The 25,610-nt window shown below is 38.8% G+C and overlaps 3 protein-coding genes across 6 annotated transcripts in view; all 3 read left to right on the top strand.

Moving 5' to 3' along the window:
* The window catches only part of roraa (RAR-related orphan receptor A, paralog a), a 264,732-nt gene extending 261,150 nt beyond the window's left edge, over window positions 1-3,582 (top strand). For 2 of the 3 annotated variants that reach the window (XM_077516876.1, XM_077516877.1), the window contains one exon: window positions 246-3,581. In XM_077516876.1, the coding sequence (XP_077373002.1) occupies window positions 246-410 (165 nt within the window). In that variant the 3' untranslated portion in view covers window positions 411-3,581. Of the gene's footprint in view, window positions 1-245 lie in introns of all 3 variants that reach the window. The other variant, XM_077516875.1, reaches the window with a different exon arrangement.
* A 5,000-nt stretch (window positions 3,583-8,582) lies between these two features.
* Window positions 8,583-17,470, top strand: ice2 (interactor of little elongator complex ELL subunit 2). Its single transcript, XM_077516871.1, has 15 exons — window positions 8,583-8,711; window positions 9,674-9,775; window positions 9,984-10,323; window positions 10,403-10,522; window positions 10,633-10,767; window positions 10,934-11,050; window positions 11,250-11,409; window positions 11,617-11,798; window positions 11,882-12,617; window positions 13,745-13,914; window positions 14,001-14,130; window positions 14,929-15,013; window positions 15,237-15,287; window positions 16,077-16,320; window positions 17,261-17,470. Exons 1-15 carry the CDS (start codon window positions 8,695-8,697, stop codon window positions 17,387-17,389), a joined length of 2,718 nt encoding a protein of 905 aa, XP_077372997.1. The 5' UTR covers window positions 8,583-8,694; the 3' UTR covers window positions 17,390-17,470.
* Window positions 17,471-17,585: 115 nt separating this feature from the next.
* Window positions 17,586-23,156, top strand: LOC144016141 (annexin A2-like). Of its 2 annotated transcripts, none has more exons than XM_077516873.1 (13): window positions 17,586-17,739; window positions 18,209-18,266; window positions 18,340-18,433; window positions 19,653-19,747; window positions 19,836-19,949; window positions 20,078-20,168; window positions 21,325-21,404; window positions 21,475-21,534; window positions 21,839-21,932; window positions 22,025-22,120; window positions 22,212-22,270; window positions 22,752-22,874; window positions 22,954-23,156. In XM_077516873.1, the coding sequence occupies exons 2-13, from the start codon at window positions 18,219-18,221 to the stop codon at window positions 23,011-23,013; spliced, it is 1,014 nt and encodes a 337-aa protein (XP_077372999.1). In that variant the 5' UTR covers window positions 17,586-17,739; window positions 18,209-18,218; the 3' UTR covers window positions 23,014-23,156. The 2 variants fall into 2 exon arrangements, with proteins under 2 accessions (XP_077372999.1, XP_077372998.1); XM_077516872.1 differs by lacking the exon at window positions 17,586-17,739 and adding an exon at window positions 17,873-18,120.
* Window positions 23,157-25,610: the final 2,454 nt, after the last annotated feature.

The raw sequence follows: 25,610 nt of genomic DNA, 5'->3' as shown, positions 1-25,610 counted from the left end.
GACTTTTTCATGATGGCACACAAAATGCATTTGTATTGAAAGAGAAGTGGTGCCTTATCAATCGTAGTGTCAGGCTTCCTCACGCCTGAGCGCTTGTCTCAATATTTACACGTCAAGTTTGCCCCCATGTGGGAGTCAACACACGGTGAGGGAGGGGAGAAATGCGTTCCGGCAGCGTTGCTCCGCGTCCTCCTGGTCTTGCTGTGAATCTAAACAGCTTGTCTCTTCTCTGTCTCTCCCCACAGTTGATATGCAAAGTGTCGACACTGCGGGCGCTGTGCAGTAGGCATACAGAAAAGCTTACGGCTTTCAAAGCAATATACCCAGACATTGTGCGGGCCCACTTCCCCCCCTTATATAAGGAGCTGTTTGGATCAGACTTTGAGCAATCCATGCCCGTTGACGGGTAGCGTCCCTGCCAGGTGCCAGAGCGCCCACCGTAGGGGAATGTGGAGGAGGAATCTGAGACACTTTATATTGGTGCCCCGCACAAACCGGACTGGACAAGATGGCACGCTGCTCAACATCTTCTTATTCATCAAAGATGAAAGATGGTGGAGTTGCTTCTCGTGGTTTACTTCAGTGGTTCTCTTTGGAAGACTTGGGGAAGCCAACACCCAACTGTCCAACTTGAGGACAAACAATTTCTGCCCGTTTGAACCTGACCATCTTTTGCGCATTTCCGAGACGAAACTCAAGATGTAGGTCAATCATGCGTTCGTTCGCCAGGATTCATTTGAAGTTTGGAACTACATTGTGATGTATCTGACTTGAAATTGTACAAACCATTCATTTTGGTGTTCAAATCTTTCATTAGGCACTGAAACCGGCAATAATTGTCGCTCATATTCAAAGGTGAAATGCGCACATTTTGGTCACGTTCTGCTTTCTTGTTTTCCTTTCTCGTATTCAGTCGTACCTTTTTGGATGCATTGCTTTGGACACAAACTCACAGCAACTCTGAGGGAGGCTCTGTCGGCACGGCGATGCAATCGGCGCCTCTCTGTGGACAATCGTTTGAAGATTTAAAAAGAAAAAACACACACAAAAAAGAAGAAACATAGAATTCTGGTAATTCTACTGAAATGATTTTAGCTGTCAAAAACCTCCATCCGCCATTGTTGCATAGTGAAATCATGTAAGGCCATCTGCTATTAATCCTTCTCTGGACGGGTGCCCTAGAGAAGCACGGGGCACCAACACAATGAAAAGGGTCCATTCCACCTGTTTTATAATGTACTACAGGGTATATGGTCATAAGTACTTACTATACAGAAAAAAAAGTAATGTTTATAGAATCTATTTTAAATAACATGTATGATATTCGTAGTTAGACGATTCTTAATTGTTCAATTGATAAGGCACTTTTCTTTACACCTTTGTTTAATTTAAGACGTGTATATTTACCTAGTGATGTGTTGCATGTGCACAAGAAGAAATCCAAGTTGAACCACGGCCGCAGAGGCCAGTCCTGGGAGCTGGAGACGGTCATGTGTGTGGCGGGCGGCTCGGCCTTGCTGCTTTGGCGGCCGTGAGAAGGCAGATGAGAGACGTTCCAATCTTACTTGAATTGCTTCACGTAATTGAATTGTTGAGGTAAGCAAAATTTCAGACGCACGCAAGTCAGTGCAGTGCAGGTATAAACGATTGTAGAATTCCACTCAGTATTAATAAATCAGTCTACCGTTCGACACGACAGGTTAGAAGCACAATCGGAAAAATATCCTTAAATGTATTATATTCTTTGTGATCAACTTTTATAGAGTATACCGTATATAATCATACTTGCAGTTATTCATACTCTGGTCAAATTACAGTAAAGTGACTTCCTGTTTGATGAATGGGTGACTTTTATTGTGGATTAATTCACATTTTCACAAATCAGGACTCACTCTTCTTTTTGAAACTGAAGCCTACTTTTTGGGTATTTATTAATGCGAAGGAAGACTTGCCAATTTCATACACATTTCTGAAATAACCGGTTTGCTTAATTTACCTTTTAATTATTTTAGATAAAAATATTTTAAAAATCTTCATGATAACAGTGATTAGGGCCCAACCGATATGGATTTTTTTAGGCTGATGCTGGTGACAATTTTTGGCATTTAAAAAACTATATAATGTATTTTTTTTTCTCCAATGCATTTCAGTGGACGTCAATTATACACAGGTTCCCAAAATGCATTGCATTGTTGGGCTTCCTTGAATTTGTCCAATGAAAAATTTCCATTATCAAGAGATACCCGTTCAACAAATACAATTTCACATAATTTGGCCAGTGTGTGAATCATTTTGGACTTTTACAGTATCCTAAAGAATTAGCAGATGACGAGTGATATACATAATTCTATTCTGGGATTTTGCATCTCTGCAGGATTTTGGCAACTACTCATTTCACTGGTGCACCTCATGTTTTGTCCAGCAGGTAATTATTTACAAACCAAGCCAAGTGATCACTGACTGCAATCCAATTGTTCCATCTAGTGGAAGGCAGCGATACAGCAAGCAACTGCCTAGTGCTTATTAAAAAAAAGAAACCTCACTGAAATTTTTTTATTGCCGTTTGTGGAGCGGCTTCATCTGCCTTCTCAAGCCAACAACGCAGAAGCAACAATGAAGGGAAAGTGAATATTCAAAGCCTTGTCTGGTCGTAAAGCTTCTATTTTTGTAACACATTTTATTTTTTTTTTTGGTTAATGAACTCAAGAAAGAGAGGAAAGGAGAGCGAGGGGAAAAAGATGTCAGATAGCACTTAACTATATTCCTGCAATAATTAGACTAGCAGTCGTTTGTACAATTAGGGAAGAGAAGCATAAAACGCTAGGACAAGTGCTATTTTCAGAATGCTTTGTTGTTGTGCTTCTGTTTTTGTTGAGTGTGTCTTTCTTGTTGGTGTGCTCGTAAAGTGATAGAACAAACAAAACAAACAAACAAAAAAAAACCTGAATGTGCCAAACAGTAGTCTGCTTTCTGGTCTGTTATGTAGAATGGACTCCTAAAAACATTCCAGCAAATTCAGTAGCGACTCTCGAGGAAGAACTTTATTTTTAAAAGGCAACATAAAAAAAAAATGAAAAAGACGAAAAAGATATCCCTTTAGATGCATGCCACCACTGTCACCAACCATGACTTTGAATCCAGTTTTGATTTGCTGCTTGCACACCATCATTCCTCTGCCGTGCAATGTGCGCAAGGTGTTAGTTAGCTTACTACCGCCTTGCGCTGTCACCCCTCAGGGAAGAGTTTCTTTTTTTAGTTCTGCTTTGATTGTTGCATTATTGTTTGTGTTAGGGCTGAAACAACCATTTTGGGGGGAAAAAAAATAAAAAAATTGGAATTTCTTTTTTTCCCCCAATATTGGGTATGTGATTATTGGATTTATTATACGTTGGGTACTTTGGTTTTATAAGTGTGGCTTTATGCTAAAATGAACAGAAATTAATATGACGGACAGTTTACTCATCTGCTTACTCTGCTAGAGGTGTCACGATCAGATCATGTGATTAAAAATTGGGGCTGATCACGTGAATCTTCAGCTGATCGGTATTAGCTGAAAAAAAAAACTGATATATATATATATATATATATATATATATATATATATATATATATATATATATATATATATATTAGGGGTGTGAAATGCGTAGTAGCTTACAATACGATTCATATCACAATTCATGGGTCACGATTCGATTCGATTAATCCCGATACAAATTAATAATTAATTTTTGCTCAAATTTAGAATATACTAATCAGTAAACTTGTACATGTACACTCATATTTGTATGAAAATTTATTATTTATTCATCTGAAACTTCAGTCTTATAACTGTGAGCTATTGTATTTAAATAACAGGTTGTAATATTTCATGTTTGAACAGCCTTGAAATAAAATATTAAGACTTAATGTTCCGTTAATATAAAATTTTTACATGATTAATGTGTGAACCCTTACCCTAAGTAAGACGTTTTGTTGAATATTTTTCCATCAAAAATTGATGTTTAAAAATCGATTCAGATTCAAAATTGCGTGCTGTAATATCGTGATATATTGCCGAATTGATTTTTTAACACCCCTAATATATATGTATGCCTACCAACTGACTAAAATAAAGCTTTTTTTTTCTTTCTTTCAAAATTATAGCCTTTGCAGTTCCAAATTTGCCTTCAACAACTGTACGCCGCCGATTTTGATTCAATGAATTGTTCAGCCCTAGTTTGTGTTCAGGGATGCTCCACCGCGAACGGTTGAGATTATCGCGTGAATCGCTTGAGTTCCCGCGGGGGCCACTCATACACCGCTGCGCCCCTGAGGTCAAGCTAATGCCAACACATAAAAAATGAAATACCACAAAACCATCTTTAAAAAAAAAAAAATCAGTTTTCTCAGTAGTCATTAAAAAAAAAAATAATAATAATCTGTTTTAGATGAAGGTGTCATCAGGGTCCCTCTTTGTTAGCAAAACCAAATATTCTTATGCAATACTAAATCTGTTTGGGTTGTAGTCTTTATGCTGTACCGAAGTAATAATCTCTTGTTGTGATGCACAAGCCCTGTACCACGAGTAAAACCTCAGTCTCCCAGCAGAACAAACTTTCCAGTCTGGAAACGTGCGAGACAATCCAGGAAGGAGAGAACCGGCCGAGAGGATGAGGATGAGGATGAGGATGAGGATGAGGATGAGGATGAGGATGAGGTGTTTCCGCTCAGGGAGGAGACAGCTAGAGACGCTCACACACATCAAGAGGTGGAGTTTTTCCTGATTTTATTTATTCTAACTGCAGGAATTTTGCTCAAAAAAAAAAAAAAAAACAACCAAGAAGAGTGTGTTTGAGTGTTTTGTAATATATCCTACAGTATAAAACAAGCAATATGGCCTTGTGGTGTAATTACGGGTTTTGCCTGACTTGACTCCAAAACGTTTCCAAGTAATAAATCGGCCGCGTGCGTGTCCGAACATAAAAAAAAAAAGTGTCCAAGCGGCGTCTTTCTGTACATTCACGCTTGATGAAGCGAGGGATTGATGTGTGCTAAGTGTGCTATTCAGTCAATGTATAGTCCAAAATGCTCCTCCTGTCTCTGCTCTGTTGTCTCTTTGTAAAAAGCAATAGTTTGTTTGTGTGTATGTGCCTGTGTGTTTGTTGTCGGTGTGATTTTAATAAATGAAAAAAAACAAAAGAACCCAGACAAGGCTTTAATAATTACAAAGGAACAGGGTTACGTGGATGGGAAGGTTTTTGTTCTATATACAGGTATTTGTTTTGTTTTGTTTTTTTGGAAATGCTGAGCTCAATCCATCCTCAGTAGGTAGCAGTTTATAAAAGTGTGACATAACGTCTTCAACAATGCAACTGGACTCGTTGTAAGACATTTATATTGATAATTATTTCATTCTATTTATACTTTTTTTTTTTTTGCATTTTTATTCGATTTTGGCTGGAAGAAATGACCCCTATAATGAACCAAAAATGGTTCCTTGCCCTCTGACTTGACAAAATGAGTGATCAATTGTGAACATGTTATGTCACGCTTCCGGTTTGACCGTCATGTGTGAACAAAAAAAAAAAAAAAAAAAAAAGTGCCATTTTTCCAAAGCACAGCTGACAAAGATTCAAAGTAGGAAGCTAGTTTTCACGCGGGGAAAAATGAAAAGCAACTTTTTAGCCATAATTGAATGTTAAGCAATAATATATGTCTTTGGATTTTTCTTTTCTTTCTGTGCATATTATTCTTTGAGCATCTGCATGTAAATACACTTCTTATTTATCATCTTCGGCTTGTTTTATGGTTGTTGTTTTTTTGAAGTTGCATCTGGATATTTGACCAGGTGGAGAACCAAGAACTTGACATGGCCTGTAAAGTTGATTCTCTCACTTATTGCTCGCTCTCATCCGCTGCTGTTCACTCACCGTATTTAATATTATTGATCACGTGTATAAAGGTAGCTTCTGTCTGTATAGGTAAGAGGGGGAAGAAAAAAAACTGCTACTAAGGCCTACCCGATGAGAATATTTATGTGTTAATCAGCTGCACCATATTATATTGATAACTCGAGTTTGCTTCCCTCATTTAGGATTAGTTAGGATTTAGGGTGTGCTGATTTATTTTGTGTGGTGCTAGGTACGTTTGTGAACAAATTATTGATTACTAAGCCTGGCCACCCTATTAGTTGATTCATTTCACTGCAGACAGTATTAATCTCGATATTAGGACTGGATTAATGATAACAAAAGCGGTAAAAGTTACCCGGCCAGTACCTGTATCAGCGTACTCGACTTGGGATAATAACGGGGGACAAGTCTGAAACGCTTCATGTAAAAAAATTTTTTAAAAAATGCTTAATGTCTGAGAATCCTTGATCGTCTCGACTCATGCACAATTAACTCATTCAGTGCCATTAACGGCTATAGACGTTAAAAAAAAAAAAATTGAACTGGGCTGGCAGTGAATGAGTTAAATATTCAAGTGATCACCCCAATATTGTGGATTTGATGGATATCATTTTGGTGATGATTAATTGCAGTTTTCTATAGTGAGCGTGTATGGTGAGAAAAATGCTTAACGTTTATCAAACCCAAAATATCAGGGCAATTTTGATATATTGAGCGGGTGAAGTGCACAGTAAATTCTGTAGAGTAAATTTGACTCTAAATAGAGTCTAAATAGAGTCAAATTTACACTTGGAAGAGAATAAAATACAGTAATTTTTCCTCAAAAGTATTTTTCATGTATATGAGAGAATTTGCCTATCGCATGAAAAAGAAATTCAGAAATTCTCAGTATTTTGCAAGGAGATTTTGAGTAAAAAAAAAAAAAGTTATACAAGGGTTGAGGAATGAACTCACAACCTTCAACTTGCCACTCCTACTTTTTGCTTATATCCAAAAGTTTCCAGTTGATACGAGCGATATAATAACACAGGAGGAGATGTATTGCTGTGATGATTGATTTAAGCGACATTAAGTTGTTGTTTTTTTGTTTTTTTTATCCTAACATTAAGCGTTTTAGACTGTCCCTAATAAGGCACTTATTTCCTTTAGCTAGTATCTGCTAAGTAACAAGCTATTTAATGATGCTTTGTGGGAAAAAAAAAATAATGTTCAAACTGATGCAGCTGTGTTTTCTTTCTCTTTGTCCGATTTGTAAGTTTTAAATGAAGCAACAAAAACTCTTTGAGGCTGTAGTTTGTGGAGTATTTACTTCTCTCGTGATTACATAGATGCTCACATGATGCAGTGAAGCGGTGCTGAGATCAGGCAGTTTGCTTTTATTTCGTTGCTAATTCGGAAAGTCGGAAGCGAACGCGGAAGGCCGTTGGAGGACGTTTGTTCTCCACTGTAGCAAATACGAATATGCTGGCAATAATACGCAGTGTATCACACTGAGTGCCTCTCGGTGTAGCAAAAGCGCAAATGTGGTTTTGATTGTCCTTTTTTGGGGGGGCGGGGTTACAAGTTCTGTATACTGAATTGTGTTTTGTTCAGTTCTCATGCTCACAAATTAGGGTTTTTTTGTTTGTTTTTTTACATGTGAAACATTTTCATGCAGTGTTAAAGGATTTCAATGTACGGACTCATTCCTCTCACCTTGTTTGAGTGGCAAATAAATGCTCATTTTACACACAGGTTACCTGAAAAAAAAAAAAAAAAAGAACAAAAGTACGTCAGTCCTCTTTTTTTGGTTTTGTAGGATTTTTAACACTTGATGCATTGTGTACATGGGGTTCTTTTCATGTTGTGTGTTCCGTGTTCGGTCGTGTGACGAGAAGGTCGAAGCAGAGGTGGAGTCGTTCTTTTATTTTATTTTTTTTCCAAGCAAGAGCAACGCAAATTGAGGGAAAGCTCAAATGGGCGTGTTGGTTGTCACCAATTTTCAAGTCACATGTTTGCTACTGATGTTAAATTGGGGGCCAGATGCTCATGTAACCTTTTGAATCCAGCTCTTTTGAACTCTCTTTTAGCAGGTAGTCCATTCACAAACGTAGTTTTGCTCCTTCTTGTCTGATGATTCTTAAATATGAAAATAAGTATTTTGATTCATTTTGTAAATACGGCTGTAAAGAAAAATAAGAAATTTAATGTTGTCTTTTAAATACTTTTCATTCTAATATGAATGTTGTTATATTGTACTTAGAAACTGTACCTTTAATATTACCTTTATTAAAAGTGCATTGGACACATCGGTTTTAGATGTGCTTTATGTGCTGTTATCCCATAATAAAATTTACCGCTTGTAATGGGCTTCTCTTTCTTGGCTCTTTTCTTGTCTTGTTGTTTTAGCTGTTTTATAAATTAATTGAGTGGGGAAAGTCATATTTGTATGTTACAACAGATGAATGTTTTTCAAATCACATTCAGTTTTTTAAAACACTTGGGCAAGAAAAAAAGGGGATTTATTTTTTTTTTTGTATATTTAAACGTAATGTTTTTCAAACTGCACAATATTGACCTACAATAATATACAAATCGTTTTGCTCAATAACATTTGGGAAACTACAGTAGCTACACAAGTCATTACTGACCAATTTAGTCAGAATCCGCCAGAGGGCGGCACTGTGCACAGAGCGACAACAGTTGATATTTTGCCTCAGTAGAAGAAAACAACCCGGCTTGTTTGCTATCTGGCTAGCTAACTGATTCAGTTCTCTTCACGTGCTCCTCCTGCGTACCGTCATTCAACGAGTCAGTGGCGATGATGGACCCGGTGTGGTGAGTAAATATCGAAGTCATTTTCTGCAAAAAGTAATTCAGTATCTGACAATACGCCGTAACTTCGATGTTGTTACCGTCGCGCATCCTGTTTAGTTCTTGGTGAATGTACAGCTATGACGCCATACGAATCGATGATGCTGTAACCGGGGGACAAAATGGTGACGTAAGAAGACGCGTTGCACCAACGTTATTTCTTTTATTTATTTATGGTGAATTGATATAGAAAGTCTGCCCTGGGGGCCGGGGGGGGGGGGGGAATACTTGGTAATACGCACCTCAATAATCGAGTAGCCATAAACTTTACTGTTACTACTTGTAATAATTACTTGCGTAAATAAGTATTCAAACATAAATTGCTGAGGGCTCCAGACTGCACTTAAATGGTGGCATTTTGCCCCTAAAAGTAGTGACAGTGATTTGTACTTTTACCGGCGCATGTGTGACGAATAACTCATTAATGTCCAAATAGACAAAAATATAAAATGAATTTGCGAATTTAAATATTGCCAACAACATCACTTTAAAACATTTTTAGAGTAAAATAACACACTTATCAGTCACCTACAACAAATTTAACACTTGTGAGCAAATTGTGATGTTTTACAAGGCAGAAATTATTGACAGTATAAGTTTGAATACATATTCAATCGTAATGCCCTGTTTCATTACTCAAAAACAATGTGTGATTGGTCATTATTTTCAGTCGACACAAGTGGCAGAATGGCCCCCTGAGAGAGAGAGATAAAAACGGATGGATTTTGTTGCTTAATTAATATTCCACAAACACTCGTGTTAAGACTAGTAGGGGCACATACGACATTCTTGTAAAGAATTGATTGAAAAACACTTCTAGATTGTAAAAGGAAAACATTATAATGACTAAGTAGTACGTTATTCTTGTGTAACAAAATATATAAAATGTATATGAACTGTACCAAAATTTAATGCATTCTTTTAAGGGAGGACCCTCCTGTACCCGATGCTCCCTTTTTCACCAAAGATGTTTACGATCAATATTCCCTTGCACCGAGTGTTATACAGCTGTGGGCTTCTCTACAAAGGTACTGTATGCTAATTTATTAACTAATGATCTCAATTCTGCAAAATTATTCATGTAGGTACAAAAGTGTTTTGGCAATGAGAGTTTTCCCTTTACATAATGGATTTTAAATAAGATGTGATTTAAGTTTCTGCTTTTAGAGGTTTAAAAAAAGGTGAAAATTAGAACTCTTCAATTAACTTTTCCATTCATTTTTCTCTTTACCCAAGCCCTACAGGGAATGGCAGCACACAACCAGAATGTAGCACTCAGTCTGGACCAAAGTCTGCTACCAAAGAAGTTGTGCAGTGCAAAGATAGCATAAGCAGCAGCAAAGATGACTCCGCCTTGGACACTGACACTTCCTTCACAGACGTTGCCAAGGAACCAACAGAGGAATGTGAAAATCTTCCAAAAGATTTTATATCGCCCAAGCGGGTAAAAAACGAGGCAGATGATGTTTTCCCTCAACCCAGGCTGCCTTATCCGTGCATGTCCAGCCTGTCAAGCAAAGAGCAGAGGACGTATCTTATCTTTTTGTGTAGTAAGAAGCCCAGGGATCCTCCCCAGGTGACGCTAATCTCCTTTAATAGTGCTTTTCATCAGGCTACTCCTTGTTGCATTCATTCACTTGATGCTGGTATTTCAGTACCTGAAAGCCAGAGTAGACCACGAAGTGATGCAATTTCAGAGGTACTTGCAAGATGTGGCCAAAATATGCGCACAGGACTACGGTTTCATATCACAGGGAGCGTTGCAGTATGCAGAGGTACAACAGTGACTGCACATAATGTCTTTTTTTTTTTTCTTATGACACTAAAAAGTAATAAACCCTTATTTATTTATTTTATTTTATTTTTTTTTTTTTTTGGTCCTCAGGATTATTTGAAGGCCCGTTTGGAGTATATCCAAACGTTACCTCAGCTTTATCAGATATGCGAGATGACTAGTTTGACCGGCGGAACGTTCGACCCGGCACTGTCTCTCACCTTTGAAAAACAACTCGTTGTCATGGTAATGTATTCTCACTCAGGCTGTTCCAGCCATTTTTGGAGCCGTTGTGTATAATATGCTTGCTCTGCTGTGGTTTTTAACTTCAACTCGAGTCAGTTGAATTGCAAAAGTGTTCTTTTTTTATGTTGGTTCCTTTTCTTTATTTGGACCCTTTTTATCTCCCCAGGGCAGTGTGGATATCGCAGGCTGCGTGATAATGCCTGCTGATGCACAGCTTGCAACGGATTATCAGAGTGTTTCATCAGAAAATCCTCCAGCCAAAAAAGCTAAGGACATGCACGCTGTAAGCAATTGTTTCACTTTTCTTACTTTTTTTTCTTTTTCTTTAATTACTCCAATAAAGTAAGGCACAAAGATTCTTTTTGTGCCTGCGAGAGTGAAGATTCATGACCGGGGGTCATTTTGGCTGTGGCAGTTTTCACAAAAGACACCAGGGGGCGTCCAAGTGTTCTTCTCACCGCAGCTATTGTGTTGCTCTGCAGGCAATCAGCAGCGATAATAATGCAGAGAAGCTGTGCGTCCGCTACGAGCCACACGTGTGCCTTACCCGAGAGGCCCTGCTCACACTGTTGGACAACCACGGCCCTGACTTTGATCAGAGATGGGAACTTCCTGTTTGCATTAGAGTTAACCAGGAGAGAGGTGCAGTGCTGTTATTGTGATATTTGGGATTTAAATGTTTTTTGTTGTTTTTTTGGCGGGGGTTCAGAGATGTAGAATATGAAAACAATTCTTTGGGATTTTCAAATATGGATCCTTGTCATTTGTCATTCCTTCAAGATTAGATTACAGCGTCATGACTCGTGATTACAATCTGTCATGAAGTCCTTTATCATTTGTAACTCACAGGTGCGGGTCCGAAGAAGACAGTTTACATAGAATCACCCCTAGTGGACAATGAAATAACCGTCAGACAAAAGAATCTCATCTACCATGAGGAGAGTTTGAAGCTCTCCTTTGTAAAGCAGGGCAAAAGGAACATGTTCCATTTAATGACGGAACTTCCTGTGGACAATCGGGAACCCTCACGGGTATCTGGCACTCACTTTTGTTATTGCATGTTTTTTTGTTTGTTTGTTTGTTTGTTTTTAATGACATTTTGCTTGCAAACCAGGAGGGATCCCAAAGAAATGCGAAAACCGGCGATGACCTCGACTTTGGGGTGGACCTCACTGACCTGGAGACTTTCGGGGAGGCACCTCTCACGACAGTGCAAGATACGCAAAGCAAGCAACTTAAACGTGCTCAAAGTGCGGATGCGCCACCTCCAAGCAAGATGAAACGGCTCACTGATCCCCTCAGCCGTAGTTCACAAGAGGAGATGCGCAGCTCCGTGACAAATCTCGAGCATTACCCGGCAACAGAGCAGATGATTCCGACGGTTGTCAGGGAAGCTAATGAGGCAAAGCCGGCGTACGAGTCTGATCAAGAAAGTGATCAAGAGGATGACAGACTGATCATCGACGACTCAACTTCACCATCTCAAGCCACGACGCCCACCACGTGCCCCGCCGAACCCGCTTTTGAGTCATCGCCATCGCCCTCTCCTAAAAAGCGGACTGCACAGAGGCAAGCGTCCAAAAGAGCGACGGCGCCGGCCGACCAGCTGGGGGAGATCTTGCGCATGCAGACGGCCATGTTCAGCACCGCAAGCGACGCGGCCGCCAAAAGCCCCGCCTTGTCCCAGGAGATGGTCACGCCCACCCGATGTGCGGAAACCCCGCGCCACAGCGTCCCGCTGTCCTTAGTCAAACCCTGTGTGACCTCTTACTTGGAGCGAAGCCGGCACCAGAGTGAAGAAACCTCGGCTGCGCCTCCAGTGATCCACACCAGTTCTCCAGAGAAAAAAAGTTAGTGGCATTACTTTAGGTCACGCAAAGTCTTAAAATCATCCTTTATTTATCTCCAGAGAAATAGCATAAAATAGCAGTAATAGCAAAAATAGCATTTTCATTAACATTGCATTAAATGACTGGCAATTTTCTATTCTAATTTCTGATCGTAAAATTACCGTTGTGAGTATTGATACCTTGAAATAAAGCAGGGTATTGCCCTGCTCATCCATATTAAATACGTAGTAATTGATTTAATGTGAATAAATAATCAAATCAAACTTTATTTATATAGCACCTTTCATACATTCAAATGCAGCTCAAAGTGTTGAACAATTAAACCACTGCATGCTCTGTTTGGCACATGCATATTTGCAGATTTTTTTAATTTTTTTTTTTTAATAAATACATACATAATTTTGGGGTTACATTTAATCCCCCCCTCTCCCCCCATGCATGTCAGTAGGAAGATAAATGTATGTTTTTGCTACCTTACTGTTTCTACAATGAAGATCCTGTAAAGTGAAAATAAATGTCTTCTATTCTAAATTTGGCACATCACAGAGACAAGTGTTAACAACCCTGTCAAAATTTAAAAGTAAAGAAAAAAAATCACCAGTTATCTTAAAGAATTCTGAAAAATCAACCCCTTTTGAAATAGATTGTACTTTGTCGAGCGTCTTCCTCAGCCTACACGGCACCGTTGAGCTTTGACAATCAATCTTCTTAAAGTTGCACTATATCCTGCTTGGTGAAAAAAATAAAATGAAAAAACTGACTTCGCTCTTTCAACTTCTTTCCATGTCATGTCTGCACTGACAGCCAATAACGAGGCACTCTAAAGTGGCCACAGCAGTCAGTTGAAAATCTGGTCCACACAATGTCTGACAAATCTGATAAACCCCCCCCAACCCCCCTGTAAAAGTATTGTGTAATATTTAAGTGCTACAACATTATGCAGTTTGAACATTAACACTGCTTAGAGAACAATGATTAATTAACAGAAGTTAAGATTAAATACAACTGTAAGTACAACGATTATGTAGTGTTTTTTTTTTTTTTTTTTTTTTTTTTTTTTTTTTTTTTTTTTTTTTTTTTTTAAGGGTTACTCGTACTCTTTGATACCTGACCTGCATTTTTCACAGAAATCTTGTCTGAGGAGCTGCAGGCTGGCTCTGAGGACGAACAAGACTACACGTCCCCGGAGACGGGCAACCTGCTGTACAAGCTGTACAGTCTCCAAGACGTTCTCATCATAGTGCGCAGCTCAGTCTGTCTAGCTCGACCCAAAGTAGCCGTGAAAAATCCAAGCGAGGTATGCATGTCAAAGTATGTGCAACTTGAATATAAATTTGGCTGTTTCAAGCTAATTATTTCTTAATGAACTATCCTTCAAACCAGTTTGTGCCGGTGCACATTTTGCCCAAGTTGAGCTACCAGCTGTGCTACGGGGTCGAGTGTCTGAGTAGCAGCGAGGCTTGCTATCTGTGGACGGAGACGGCGCTTCATTCCAGTACAGTTTCCTTCGTAGGTAATAAAAAAATGAAGTTGCATTTATGTGGCTTTTAAGGAGATTTTTTATTTTTTTTTCTCCCTGCATTGAATGAGGCAAGCGGAACCTCCCACATAAACCAATAGAATAGTCCTTAGATGACTCACCGCCTCCTCCCACTGTAGACTGATTCAAGTTTACGCTGTTGCCATAACAACAGCCACAACCTAAACGCAACCTCAGTCCTCAAGATACAGGGAAGATTGTACCAGCTTAAGGCTTTTTATTGTGTAGTTGCTCATCATGTGGTTTATGCTTTAAATATTTATTTAGTTTATATATTTTTTTATTTATTTTTATTTTTTCTATCTATTTACTATTAATTTATTTTTATTTATTTATTTACTATTAATTTGTTGCCATAATTAATTTTATGTTTTAATACATAAGTCAGGTCACAGTTGCAGTGCACATTGCGAAACATGGGCATAACCAAGGACAACCTCTCCGATAAGACGTATTTTTAGAGAATCACTTCATATTTTTTCAGTCTCCTACTGACGCGTCAGTGTATTGAGCTAAATAGGAAAAATAAAGGCTTACGTAAGCGGCCCAGCTGATACAAGACTTCCGCCTTTGTGGCTGATGGCTCATCATGTGGTCATCGCTTATTTGTCTATTTGTGGCTTTCATCCAGTTGGTGACTGAGGGAGGATTTTGTTGAAGATATGGCAGATGTTGCACTCGTTTGTCAGACGCCGCTACGGTGTTGTTGTCGGAAAGCGCTTGTTGTTCTGCACTCATTAGCTTCCCCGCTCTCCTTTTCTTTCTGTGTAGCTCACATCAATCCGCACTCTTCTAAAGTAGCGCTGCTCAAAAGGCTGCCTGACGCGTGGAGACACAACATCTCCTGTGGCTTCAAGTGAGTCGTCGGCTTTGCGGGATGATTACCATGAAACTGATCGCCCTCCTCGTGTGATGATCCCACTTAGGAGTTTATGAAAAATCTCATCAAGCAAGCAGCTAATCAGCAGAATCACAACAGCCTCGTTTTTATCGCCATCGGCTTTTGGCTTTGTCAACTTAATGAGTGTTGGGATTGTCCAAATCAGCAAAGTGACACGTGCTTGTTTTTATGTTGACAGGCCGGTGAAGTCACTAAACATTCTGCACCACCTTCTGAAAAAGCTGACAAAGTAAGTTGCTGACGACGCGAGACGTAAAGACAACAAACACTTGAGATTGTTCGTGCTTGGCCACATTTCAGATCATTATTTCTTTGCCTCGTGACTCATTGTAACAGATTTTCATTGACTTTTTTGGTATCAGCAACCTCTCAAACGAACTTTGGTAGCAAATTGATTCAATTTGCAAGTGATGACCTTTCCGTAGAATTGATTTTGCCATCTTGTCATAATCCGAATGCTTCTTGCCCTGGCAAACATCTAATCAAGACAAAAGTAGCAGCTGGACATGCGATAAACTAAAACAGGGATGTCAGACTGCGGTCCTCGAGGGCCGGAGTCCTGCAGGTTTTAGAGGTTTACATACTCGAACTGCAGCTGATTCCAATTAACATAATTTTCATTACGCTTCTTAACGTAGCTTTTATGCTTTCAGGTCGATGCTATTTACTGCTTGGTAAAATACATTTGTGAATGTCATTTATATTTAATATATTGTACTGGGTAGCCAGACACTTTCCCAGGTGCCAAAATGCATCATCACGTTTCGGTGGCATCGCAAAAGGCCAAAGAAGCAAAGCAAGCTTGTAGAATCTTTTTTTTTTTTTTTTTTTTGTTACAGCTTAGAAACATGACGCTCGTCAGCTTACAGAATTGCGCAACTCGTGCCTCACAATCTACTATCACAATCCATTCTACTTTTCACATTCCAGTCACCTAGAAAAAGTCACACTGAATGCATTGCCACGCCTCCTGTGATGTAATGTGTGTGTGTGTGTGTGTGTGTGTGTGTGTGTGTAGAATGGAGGAAGGGCAATACCTGATCACCCACAAAGCAGGCGAACCTTTCGTGACCTTGTTAAAAGCGTCCGACGGCAAAGCGAGTCGAACTGCCTACGACTTGCACCAAGTCCACAGCGGTCTCCCCCGGACCCCCGCCGCCGGCCCCGTGCCGTGGTTACCCGTGGATCCCGCCGTGGTGCTGCCCTTCCACAAGAAGCACGGCCGCGTCCCGTGCTTGTTCCCCCCGCATTCTGTGCCACAGGTGAAACATGCAAACAATCACGCTGTCAATACGTTAAGAGCATTTCTTAAAAGACTCTCGGCCAAGTTCTCCTGAGACTGGCTGAACCAGTGCCAATGCTGCGTGCCTGTAATTGCAGAACAAGCAATACAGTAGAGAGCAATGCAGTGTCAACTATTCCACATTCATTACATGCCTGTCTAAAAATATCGAGTAAAATCACAAATTAGCATTATATGTCTTGTTTAGAGCTGTCAAAATTAATCGATTAATCAACAACTATTGCAGTAATTGAGTTATTGTTTGGAGTCATTTTTTAATTTAAAATTGTCCAAATCCTCATATTTCAGCATATAAACAGTAATTGTTCACTGATTTATGTAGTCCCTCATGTAAGAAAACTTGGAAAACAATGACCAAACTGGGAACATCATCAATCAACCTTTGTTTTTTGTTTTTATCACTAGATCACTATACAAATACGAAGTACAAAATAAAAACCAATCAGGGGAAAAAAATGTTTTTATAATAGCATTCCCTCGTTTTTTCGCAGGTCACTTTTCGCGGCCTCGCTGTATCGTAGATTTTTTTTGGTGTGCAATTTTGCATGCATTTTCTTTACAGTCATGTACCTATTTTCTAAAATTTATGAAAGATTTGAACATTAAGAAGTGTGAGAAAATGTAAATGCCCGGTTTTGGTGAGGGGTTTTAGAGCCTTAAAATATTTATAATAAATGTAAAACAAAGCTAACTACTTTGCGGATTTCATTTATTGCGGGTATTTAAGGGAACCTAACCCCAGTTGAAAACAAGGGAACACTGTACAATTATAATGCAAAATTAAAATGATGAAGATTCTAAAAATATTCTAGAGTGACAACACTATTTTTGTTCAAAATTTTGCTGGTGCAGTTCAAATCATAAAAATGAAGATCTGTCATGTGCTGTGCTTCTTGCAGCAGGCCCCAGTAGCTGGAAAAGAAGCAAGACCGTCCAAGCCAAGCGGGAAGAAGAAGAACAAGAAAAAGAAAAAACGCTCAGCGAATCGCAACAACTACATTCAAAAACTCATCCAACATTCAGTGTAACATCACACTGGAGACACGTTGCACTATGTAAACTACATGTATGTTTTTTAATATATTTATTTTCTATAATTGTATGAAGATTAATAAATTTAAAAAAAAAAAATTCAAATGTTGTGTGGTGACCAGTTTAAATCAGTATGTTGACAGAAAAGATTATTGAACAAAGCAGAGTAGCTCAACTTTGCAGTGGTTGCTTGTTCGACTGGGTGGAGTCACGAGCGGGTGGAAAGAGGAGGAGGTGGAAGGGGAAGTCCTTTCTGTGTCAGTCGCACTGGCGTTAAATCTCCACACCCTTTTACTCCGACACATCAACACAACTCTTCGGTCTTGTGCCAACTTCCACAAGTTAGGTAAGTTTCACTTTTAGGCGCGCTTGTGTTGAAAAGTAACTCGCTTTGTCGTACAATAATCTTTTAGGACCCTAACAAAGAAAACAGCTGATTCATCTTGAATTGTTTGTGCAAAATGTGCTGTTGCTCGTGTGTACTAAGAACAATCCACTGATGTCACTTTGTCTCCACATGTGTGACTGGTGTGTGATTTCATACTGCAGTCCGGGCAGGGCGTGTCCACTGAATGTGTGTCAATTATTTGCAAGTTGCCTCCAAATTAGCATCGTTGCATTGACGAGAGCCTCGAGCGGCACATGCAGAGTGTCTTTTATTCAGCCATTATGGGATGGCAGAGTGTGCGCTGGAAGAATGTGATTACATCAGGAGAATAAACAAAAGGTGGCCCACTCGGTGGCCTCAGTGGTGGCATTATACTGATTCAGGATCACATGATGGGTCACTTTTCTTTTCTTTTTTTTTTTTGCAGGACAGTGAAAATGGCCATGGTGGCTGAATTCCTCGGGCAACTGACCCTCGATGCTGAGGTAAACTTTTAACTGTCACACCCGATTACATGACATACTTGTGTGACATCTTGTGTCTTATTTCATCCTGCAGTCGTATGAACCAAAGTGCCCCACTGTTATTCCTGCTTTGGACTTTGACCCTGAGAAAGATGCAGCAAGGATAGAGACCGCTATCAAAACCAAAGGCAAGAGACACTCCTGTTGAATAAATGGAGCTGAAGCTTCTCTGTACAGACTGTCGGTATTTGTGAGTCAGCATCCTGGTTTAAAAAAAAAAAAAAAAAAACTGGGAAGCAGTCCAAGCCTGTGACCACAGTGCTGCCCGAGCGCTCTGCAAAACACTTTTTGGAAGCTCCTGGTCACAGTGAACAAGACCTCCATTTTGTTAGAATGACTCTACTAGCTCTATGTACTACAATAGGAAATAACAGAGCATGTTTACACTAACACATACCAATGTTTTAAAATCACTTTAGTTTCTCTCTTTTTTTTTTTTTTCTTTTTTTTTTGGTGCGGAAAAGGAAACATTTCCATGTAATTCATGGGCCCTTTTGATATAATAATTACAAATCTTTTTTGTTTGTTTAATGATCAGGCGTTTGTTTGTCCACCATGTTGGAGGTCCTTATGAAAATAAGACCATAGATATCTATAATAACACTAGATGGCTCAAAGCGGAGTCGGCAGCATGGTCACAGGTCGGCCATCATGGGACAGAGGACTTCTCTGGTTCTGATTTATTTATTTGTAAATGTATTTTTTCTTCTTCTGTGGAAAAATGCAGCATAGGGTCTTTGTGTCATATTTAACAACCAACATGAACATTGGTTGAGAATTTGAGAGAGAAAGAGCAGCTCTGTCCCAAGATGGCCGCCCTGTGATGATGTAGCTTTGCTTCTCATTGGCTCAAATTACCCACAAGCCATCTAGAGTTCTTTTTTAAATCTATGCATAAGACCAGGCGTCTCCCCTCCTTCAATGTGCTAAGATGAGGACAAGAAGTTGTCAGACTGTAGAAACAGAAACAAACTGTTGAAACACGAACCTTACCCAAATCAAACATTATAATCATGCAAAAATGAAAACAGACGGTTTCACTGAATGACCCGAAATAGTTGACCTACTTTAGCTGAAACGAGAGAGAATTTTCCCAACACTAGCTTCAAGGCTAGATAGCGGTTAGCATAGTTGACAATGTTGACAATCCTTCACATATGTGTTTGGAATGTGCGCGAGAGACGGCTTACGTCCAGAAAACCCACGCAAGCATGGCGAGAACACATGACCGCCACACATGACGACATTTGAACCCTACATGATTCAACTGCCCTTCTTACACAACCATTCTTGTTTTGTATCTCATTAAAGTCTGCCGTTGTACCTAATGAAGTGTCTGGCCTTCAGGTGTGGACGAACAGACCATCATTGACGTCCTAACACAGCGGACGTACGCTCAGCGGAGGGAAATTGCGTTTGCTTATGAAAAGAGAGCAAAGAAGGTAAAGGATGTTGATTAGTTTTGTATTTTTGGGTTGAAGTAACCCTTAACTTACAGTATCATGAAAATATTGTGCTGCTGACTTTTAGGACATGATCTCAGCTCTGAAGGGGGCGCTGTCCGGCTCCTTGGAATCGGTCATCCTCGGCCTGATGAAGAGCACGTCCCAGTATGACGCTTCAGCGATCAGAGGATCCATTAAGGTACGCAAAGCAGGCTCATTTCCAGAGCAACACTGCCCTCTTGTGGTCAAACCACAGAATGCAGATTTTTACATTCTGAATGTTTTGTGTCTTGAAATGTTGGAACCCGATGCGGACGTGTCTTTCAGGGCCTCGGCACTGATGAAGAAACGCTTATTGAGATTCTGTGCTCCCGCAGCAACTCTGAGCTGCAGGAGATCAAGCAAGTCTACAAGGAGTGTGAGTAAGAAATGAAAAAATCCTTATGAACGCCATTTTTTTTTTCTTGGCAAATCCGCCAAATGATCATTAAATTTCGGTGACGTTCTTCAGGCTAGGCAAAAAGTTTCAGAATCTGTTTAGGATACCTGCATGAGGGGTTTTGGCAAATTCTCGAATAGGAGTTTGTCCGTCACCCAAGATGGCTACTTTAAACCAAAATGTCCGACTCGCTGGTCAGTTGCAAGCATTGCTCCTTGAGACTTTTTTTTTTTTAATGGAAATTTAAGATACATAAAATGAAACAATGTTTATAATTGATTATATATTACATCTACCTGAAACTGGGAATTGTAGTTTAGTGACCTTTTTCTTTTCTTTTTTTTTAATAAATCTTGCACTCCACTAACACACTTTATATTTAAAAATAAATGATCTAACACCAAATATTTAAAATAATAATAATAATAGTGCTGTCAAAGTTAAAGCATCATCTAATTAATTAATCACAAAAATATTGCATTAATCATGTATTAATGCAGATTTATCACACTATTAATTTTGAATCTATTGTCAAAATTAATAGTGTGATTAATCTGCATTAATACATGATTGTGATTTATTTATTTTTTTTCCCCTTTAGGCGACAGCTACATTAAAGGTAGCACAGGTTGTGTTTGAGCAATAAACATAACTACATGCATTTAATAAATGTTTGTGTATGACATTCAGAATATTTGCTCATGTCAAATTATTAGGGTCATTTTTTTTTCCATTTTAAATTATGCATGTAATTAACTGATAAGAAAAAAATGATGATCGTGTGCGGTGGATCACAAATTTTGAAGACATCCTCATAACATTAAATGTTGGGAAAAAAATAAACACATATCAGGTGCTCTTTAAATTTGGTGGACAAATGTTGATTAAAAAGCCATTTTAATTAAGTGATTAATCGTGATTAATTAAAATTCTAAGTTGTGATGAATCTGATTAAAAAAATAATTGTTGGACAGCACTAAATAATAATTATTATTATAAATAATAATAATAATAATTATTATTATTATTATTATTATTATTATTATGAACTAATACCACACATAAAAAATAAACTTAAAAAAAAGAAATCAAACCTGTTCTAAAACCTAACTTGATTGTGTCAACCTTCCCACAGTGTTCAAGAAAGATCTGTATAAAGACGTAGAAGGCGACACTTCAGGAAACTTTGAAAAGCTGCTGCTGGCTCTGGTGCAGGTGCGCGCTGCCACGAATGTGCTTTCTGATCATAATTCTGAAAGTGAACGCGAACCGTCCGTCTGCGCAGGCCAAGCGAGACGAGCCGTCCTCCGTGGTGGACTACGAAAAGATTGACGACGACGCCAGAGTAAGTTGCGTCCGCGTTCCTATTTATAACATGATCACATTTCAAAGTTGTGATTTTTAAATTACGGTTGCGATAAAACATGCGCCGCTCCTTTTTAAATGACGCACTCGTCATAAAATGTCCTTGATTGCTATTTGCTTGGTATTTAACATCAGCCGGACTTAAGAGGGGCGTAATTAAAATAAAATTCCATTTCCAAATGACTTTGCAAAGGGACGCGGTGTCATCCTTTTTCTACCATCAATTATTCCAATCAGGAATTACATGATAAGAATGTGATCATTTACCGGCGTCTTAACCGCAGAAACTGTACGACGCCGGTGTGAAGACCAAAGGAACGGACGTGGCCACCTGGATCGCAATCATGACGGAGAGGAGCGTCCCCCATCTGCAAAGAGGTTCAGCACAATACAAAGCATGTTCTTATTATTCTGATTATTATTTTCAATCGGAACATAAACATCTCATGACGCGTTGGTGTGCTCTGTAGTGTTTCAGAGGTACAAGAGTTACAGCCCCTACGACATGCAGGAGAGCATCATGAAGGAAGTGAAAGGAGACCTGCAAAAGTCCTTCCTGGTTCTCGGTACTTGTGGTTTACATCCAATACATGACTCGCAGCATTACTTGGGTGACCATTTTTATTGAATTTTTTATTTTTGTTTTGTCCCCCCCAGTGCAGAGCTTTGAAAACAAACAGCTGTACTTTGCTAACAGACTGCACGACGCTATGAAGGTAAATGGATAAATGATGATTAGAAATAGATGTTCTCATAAAATGATACTAGAGGGAAACAAGCATTTTGATAGTGTAGACATATCATTGAGATCAGCTCTATTAATGCATAAATTTGATGCAAGTACAGAATTGGGATGTGGCAGATCCCAACACAGCATATTGTCTGTACTACCAAAACTGACCTGTGGGAGGCAGCATGGTGCTAAAAAGCGCATGGAAAATACAAAGAGAAGAAGAAATTGAACCAACGAAGCTAACAGCTTTTCTAAACACTAAATTGCTCTCGTTTGTATTTTTACATTCAAACTTATGGACAAATATTTGATGGAGAAGAAATACTGAAATTCATTCCAGTTATCTGTATGTGTACACTTTATAAGCATATCACCATTAAAATAAATGCATAAATAAATAAAAAGACATTAAATGCAACAAGAGAAAGCGTTGCCATGTTTTTGTTGTTGTTGTTGGTTCTCAGAGTAAAGGAGCCAAGGAGAAGGTGGTGACCAGGATCATCGTTTCACGCTGTGAAGTGGACCTGAAGAAGATCTGCTCGGAATACAAAGACCACCACGGCCAGTCTCTACAAAAGACCATCATGGTGCGCCCACTAGTGGATGGCGTCATATATTGCAAATGTAATACAAACAGCAGGATATGAACGTGCTCTTTGTGTGCAGGAACACACCAAGGGAGACTACCAGAAGGTTCTGCTGGGCCTCTGTGGACCAGAGGAGTAAATTCCATAAACTTGAAAAATGATGAAGATAACTGGACCTAGTATGCTCAATCAGCATTATATATATATTTTTTTGCTATATGAAGAATGTTAATATCTATTATTGAAGCGAAAATAGCAATAAAGCAGCACATTATAAAAGCATTTCTGTAGTTTTCTCTTACGTCCTGAAGAGGGCGGTATAGCAGCATTAAATACAGACATACATTTTTATTTTTTTTTTATTTTTTTGTAGTTGAGGCCTCACCCATCTGATGAAATGCATGCACGTTATTGACATTTGTCTCTATTTGAATAACGCAATGAAACCACAGATGATGCGTGACATTTATGTGAATATTTAAAACATTAAAAGTGGTGATCATAAACTAAAATTTATCAAAGCATGCACACGAACATTTCTTAGCTTGTGAAGAATTAAATTGATAAATTAATTTGGGTAATATATACCCAACACATGTTTGTACTAATGTGATACAAGAGTAGGTACAAATACCTTCCACTTTTTTTCCACTATGAGAATCTATGAATATGATTTAATCATTAGTGTGTTTTTCCGTGTTTGTTTGGTGCTAATATTTTAATTAAAAATGTTAATTTTACCTCCGGCAAAGACGATTTGCATAGCACTAAACAAGCGTATATACAGTAGTTCTGCTGTTTAGTTTGCAGTCTCTCAGGATGGAATAAGCAGCACAGTGTTGTCAAGGCATTTCTACTGAAGTATAAGAAAAAAAAAAAAAACATCCCCAAAAGGCAACACGACTTGTGCTGAACGCAGCGATGAGGAAGAGGAAGCTAATGAAAATAAGTCCTGAAGATCAAACACGGTCGTTTCTATTTTATTTTCAGAGACTAAATCATGTTTCCGTCAAACTGTATCCAAAAAAAATGGACTTCAAATTTTAACAAGACATTGGATTTATGGTCATTTTGTAATAATACTGATTAGCCCTTTGTGGTGCCTTATGTTTATAGGCAATAGAAAAATAAAATATAGCATAAAGTGAGCTAAAACAGTATATTCCGTGGAGGTGGGGCGGCAATATGCTTGACAGATTAATCACTCCATCATAAAGAGGAAAGTACCGCCATATTTCCTGCTTTTTTTTTTTTTTTTTTTTTTATATATGGATGTACAACATGCTGTTCTGCTCAAGGCCGGCCCGTGGGGACCGGCGGCCGACCCGAGGGGAAGTCGCTTCTCAATTGAAAGCGTGCAATTTACTGTCCCAAACGCTGACACTTCATCATTCACACGACTTTAACCCCATGAATGTCAAACAGCGAGCATGCTGGGAAGGCGCCGTCACGTATCCGCATTAACATAACAAACACAGCTTGGTCACACAAAAAAAGGGAAGAATCATAATCACAATTCCAAGTATATTTAATAAATGAGAAAAATCTCAGAAATGAGGTACCTTCTGCCATCTACAATTAATAAAAGACAGAACAGTGGTCAAAGAAATAACTTCAATATCAGTAAAAGTAATGAATTGGCCTACATCGGGACATGTTGAACCAAGGTATGCCCTCTAATTAGCATCACAGATGTCTTCAAACTTGCAATCAGTCAGGCGTATTTAAAGAGTGAGAAGTAGACATTTTGTTGTTTTGTGAAATGTTGTATACCGCACAAAACGTGGACCAGAGTAAATGATGTGTCTTTGGATATTAGCAAGAAAATGATCGACAAATTAAAACGGTAAATGCTGCAAACAGCCTGATGTTCCTGTGACTATGGTTGATATATTGATTGATTGATTCATTGATTTTTGTCAAGCATCTATTAGGATAAAAATAATAAAACTTAAGGGCTAATTTCCATTGTGGTCCTCAACATTAAAAACTAAAATAACTATAAACCAGGACATGTCTTTGTTTTCACATTTATCTGTCTATTCAGGTAAACAATTTGTGGCGTGAAGGTTAAGGCAGCATCTAAACAAATGGAAGGTCCCGGAATGAATTGGGTTCAACCAGAGGTTCCACTGTATACTAAGACGATGCATTAGGGCCACATATCAAATTTACGAGAGAAAAAAAATGACAGATTTGTGACATAACGTCGCAAATTTGTGAAAGAAAAAAAAAATCTACTGCGATTGGCTGGCAACCAGTCCAGGGTGTACCCCGCCTACTGCCCTGAGATAGGCTCCAGCACCCCCCGCCACCCTTGTGAGGAATAAGCAGTCAAGAAAATGGATGGATAGATGAGGGGAAAAAAACGATTAAAAAAAAAACATTTCGAGAAAAAAATGGCGAATTTGTGACATAATAAAGTGGCAAATTTGCGTATAAGAAAAACTCAAAAATTTACAAGAAATAAACTTGCTGATTTGTGACATTACAAAGTCACAAATGTGCGATGGAAAACTCACAAATTTACGAGAAATAAACTGACAGATTTGCGAGGATGTTTGTGCCGAGTCACAATTCCCAAGTGTGCAAACTTCCAATTGTGGAAGAACTCGTTAAATTATACTTCGGGTTTTCAAATAAGGAGATTGTAATTGCTTTCACTCGTTTGCTCCCAAAAACGTATAAATACGTTCTAGTTTAAATATATTAAGTGTCCCAAAGACATATTTATAC

Source organism: Festucalex cinctus, chromosome 3 (genome assembly GCF_051991245.1).
Source record: "Festucalex cinctus isolate MCC-2025b chromosome 3, RoL_Fcin_1.0, whole genome shotgun sequence".
NCBI classification, from domain to species: domain Eukaryota; kingdom Metazoa; phylum Chordata; class Actinopteri; order Syngnathiformes; family Syngnathidae; genus Festucalex; species Festucalex cinctus.
Note: the sequence above shows the minus strand (reverse complement) of the source record. Positions and strands in the feature narration are given on the sequence as shown.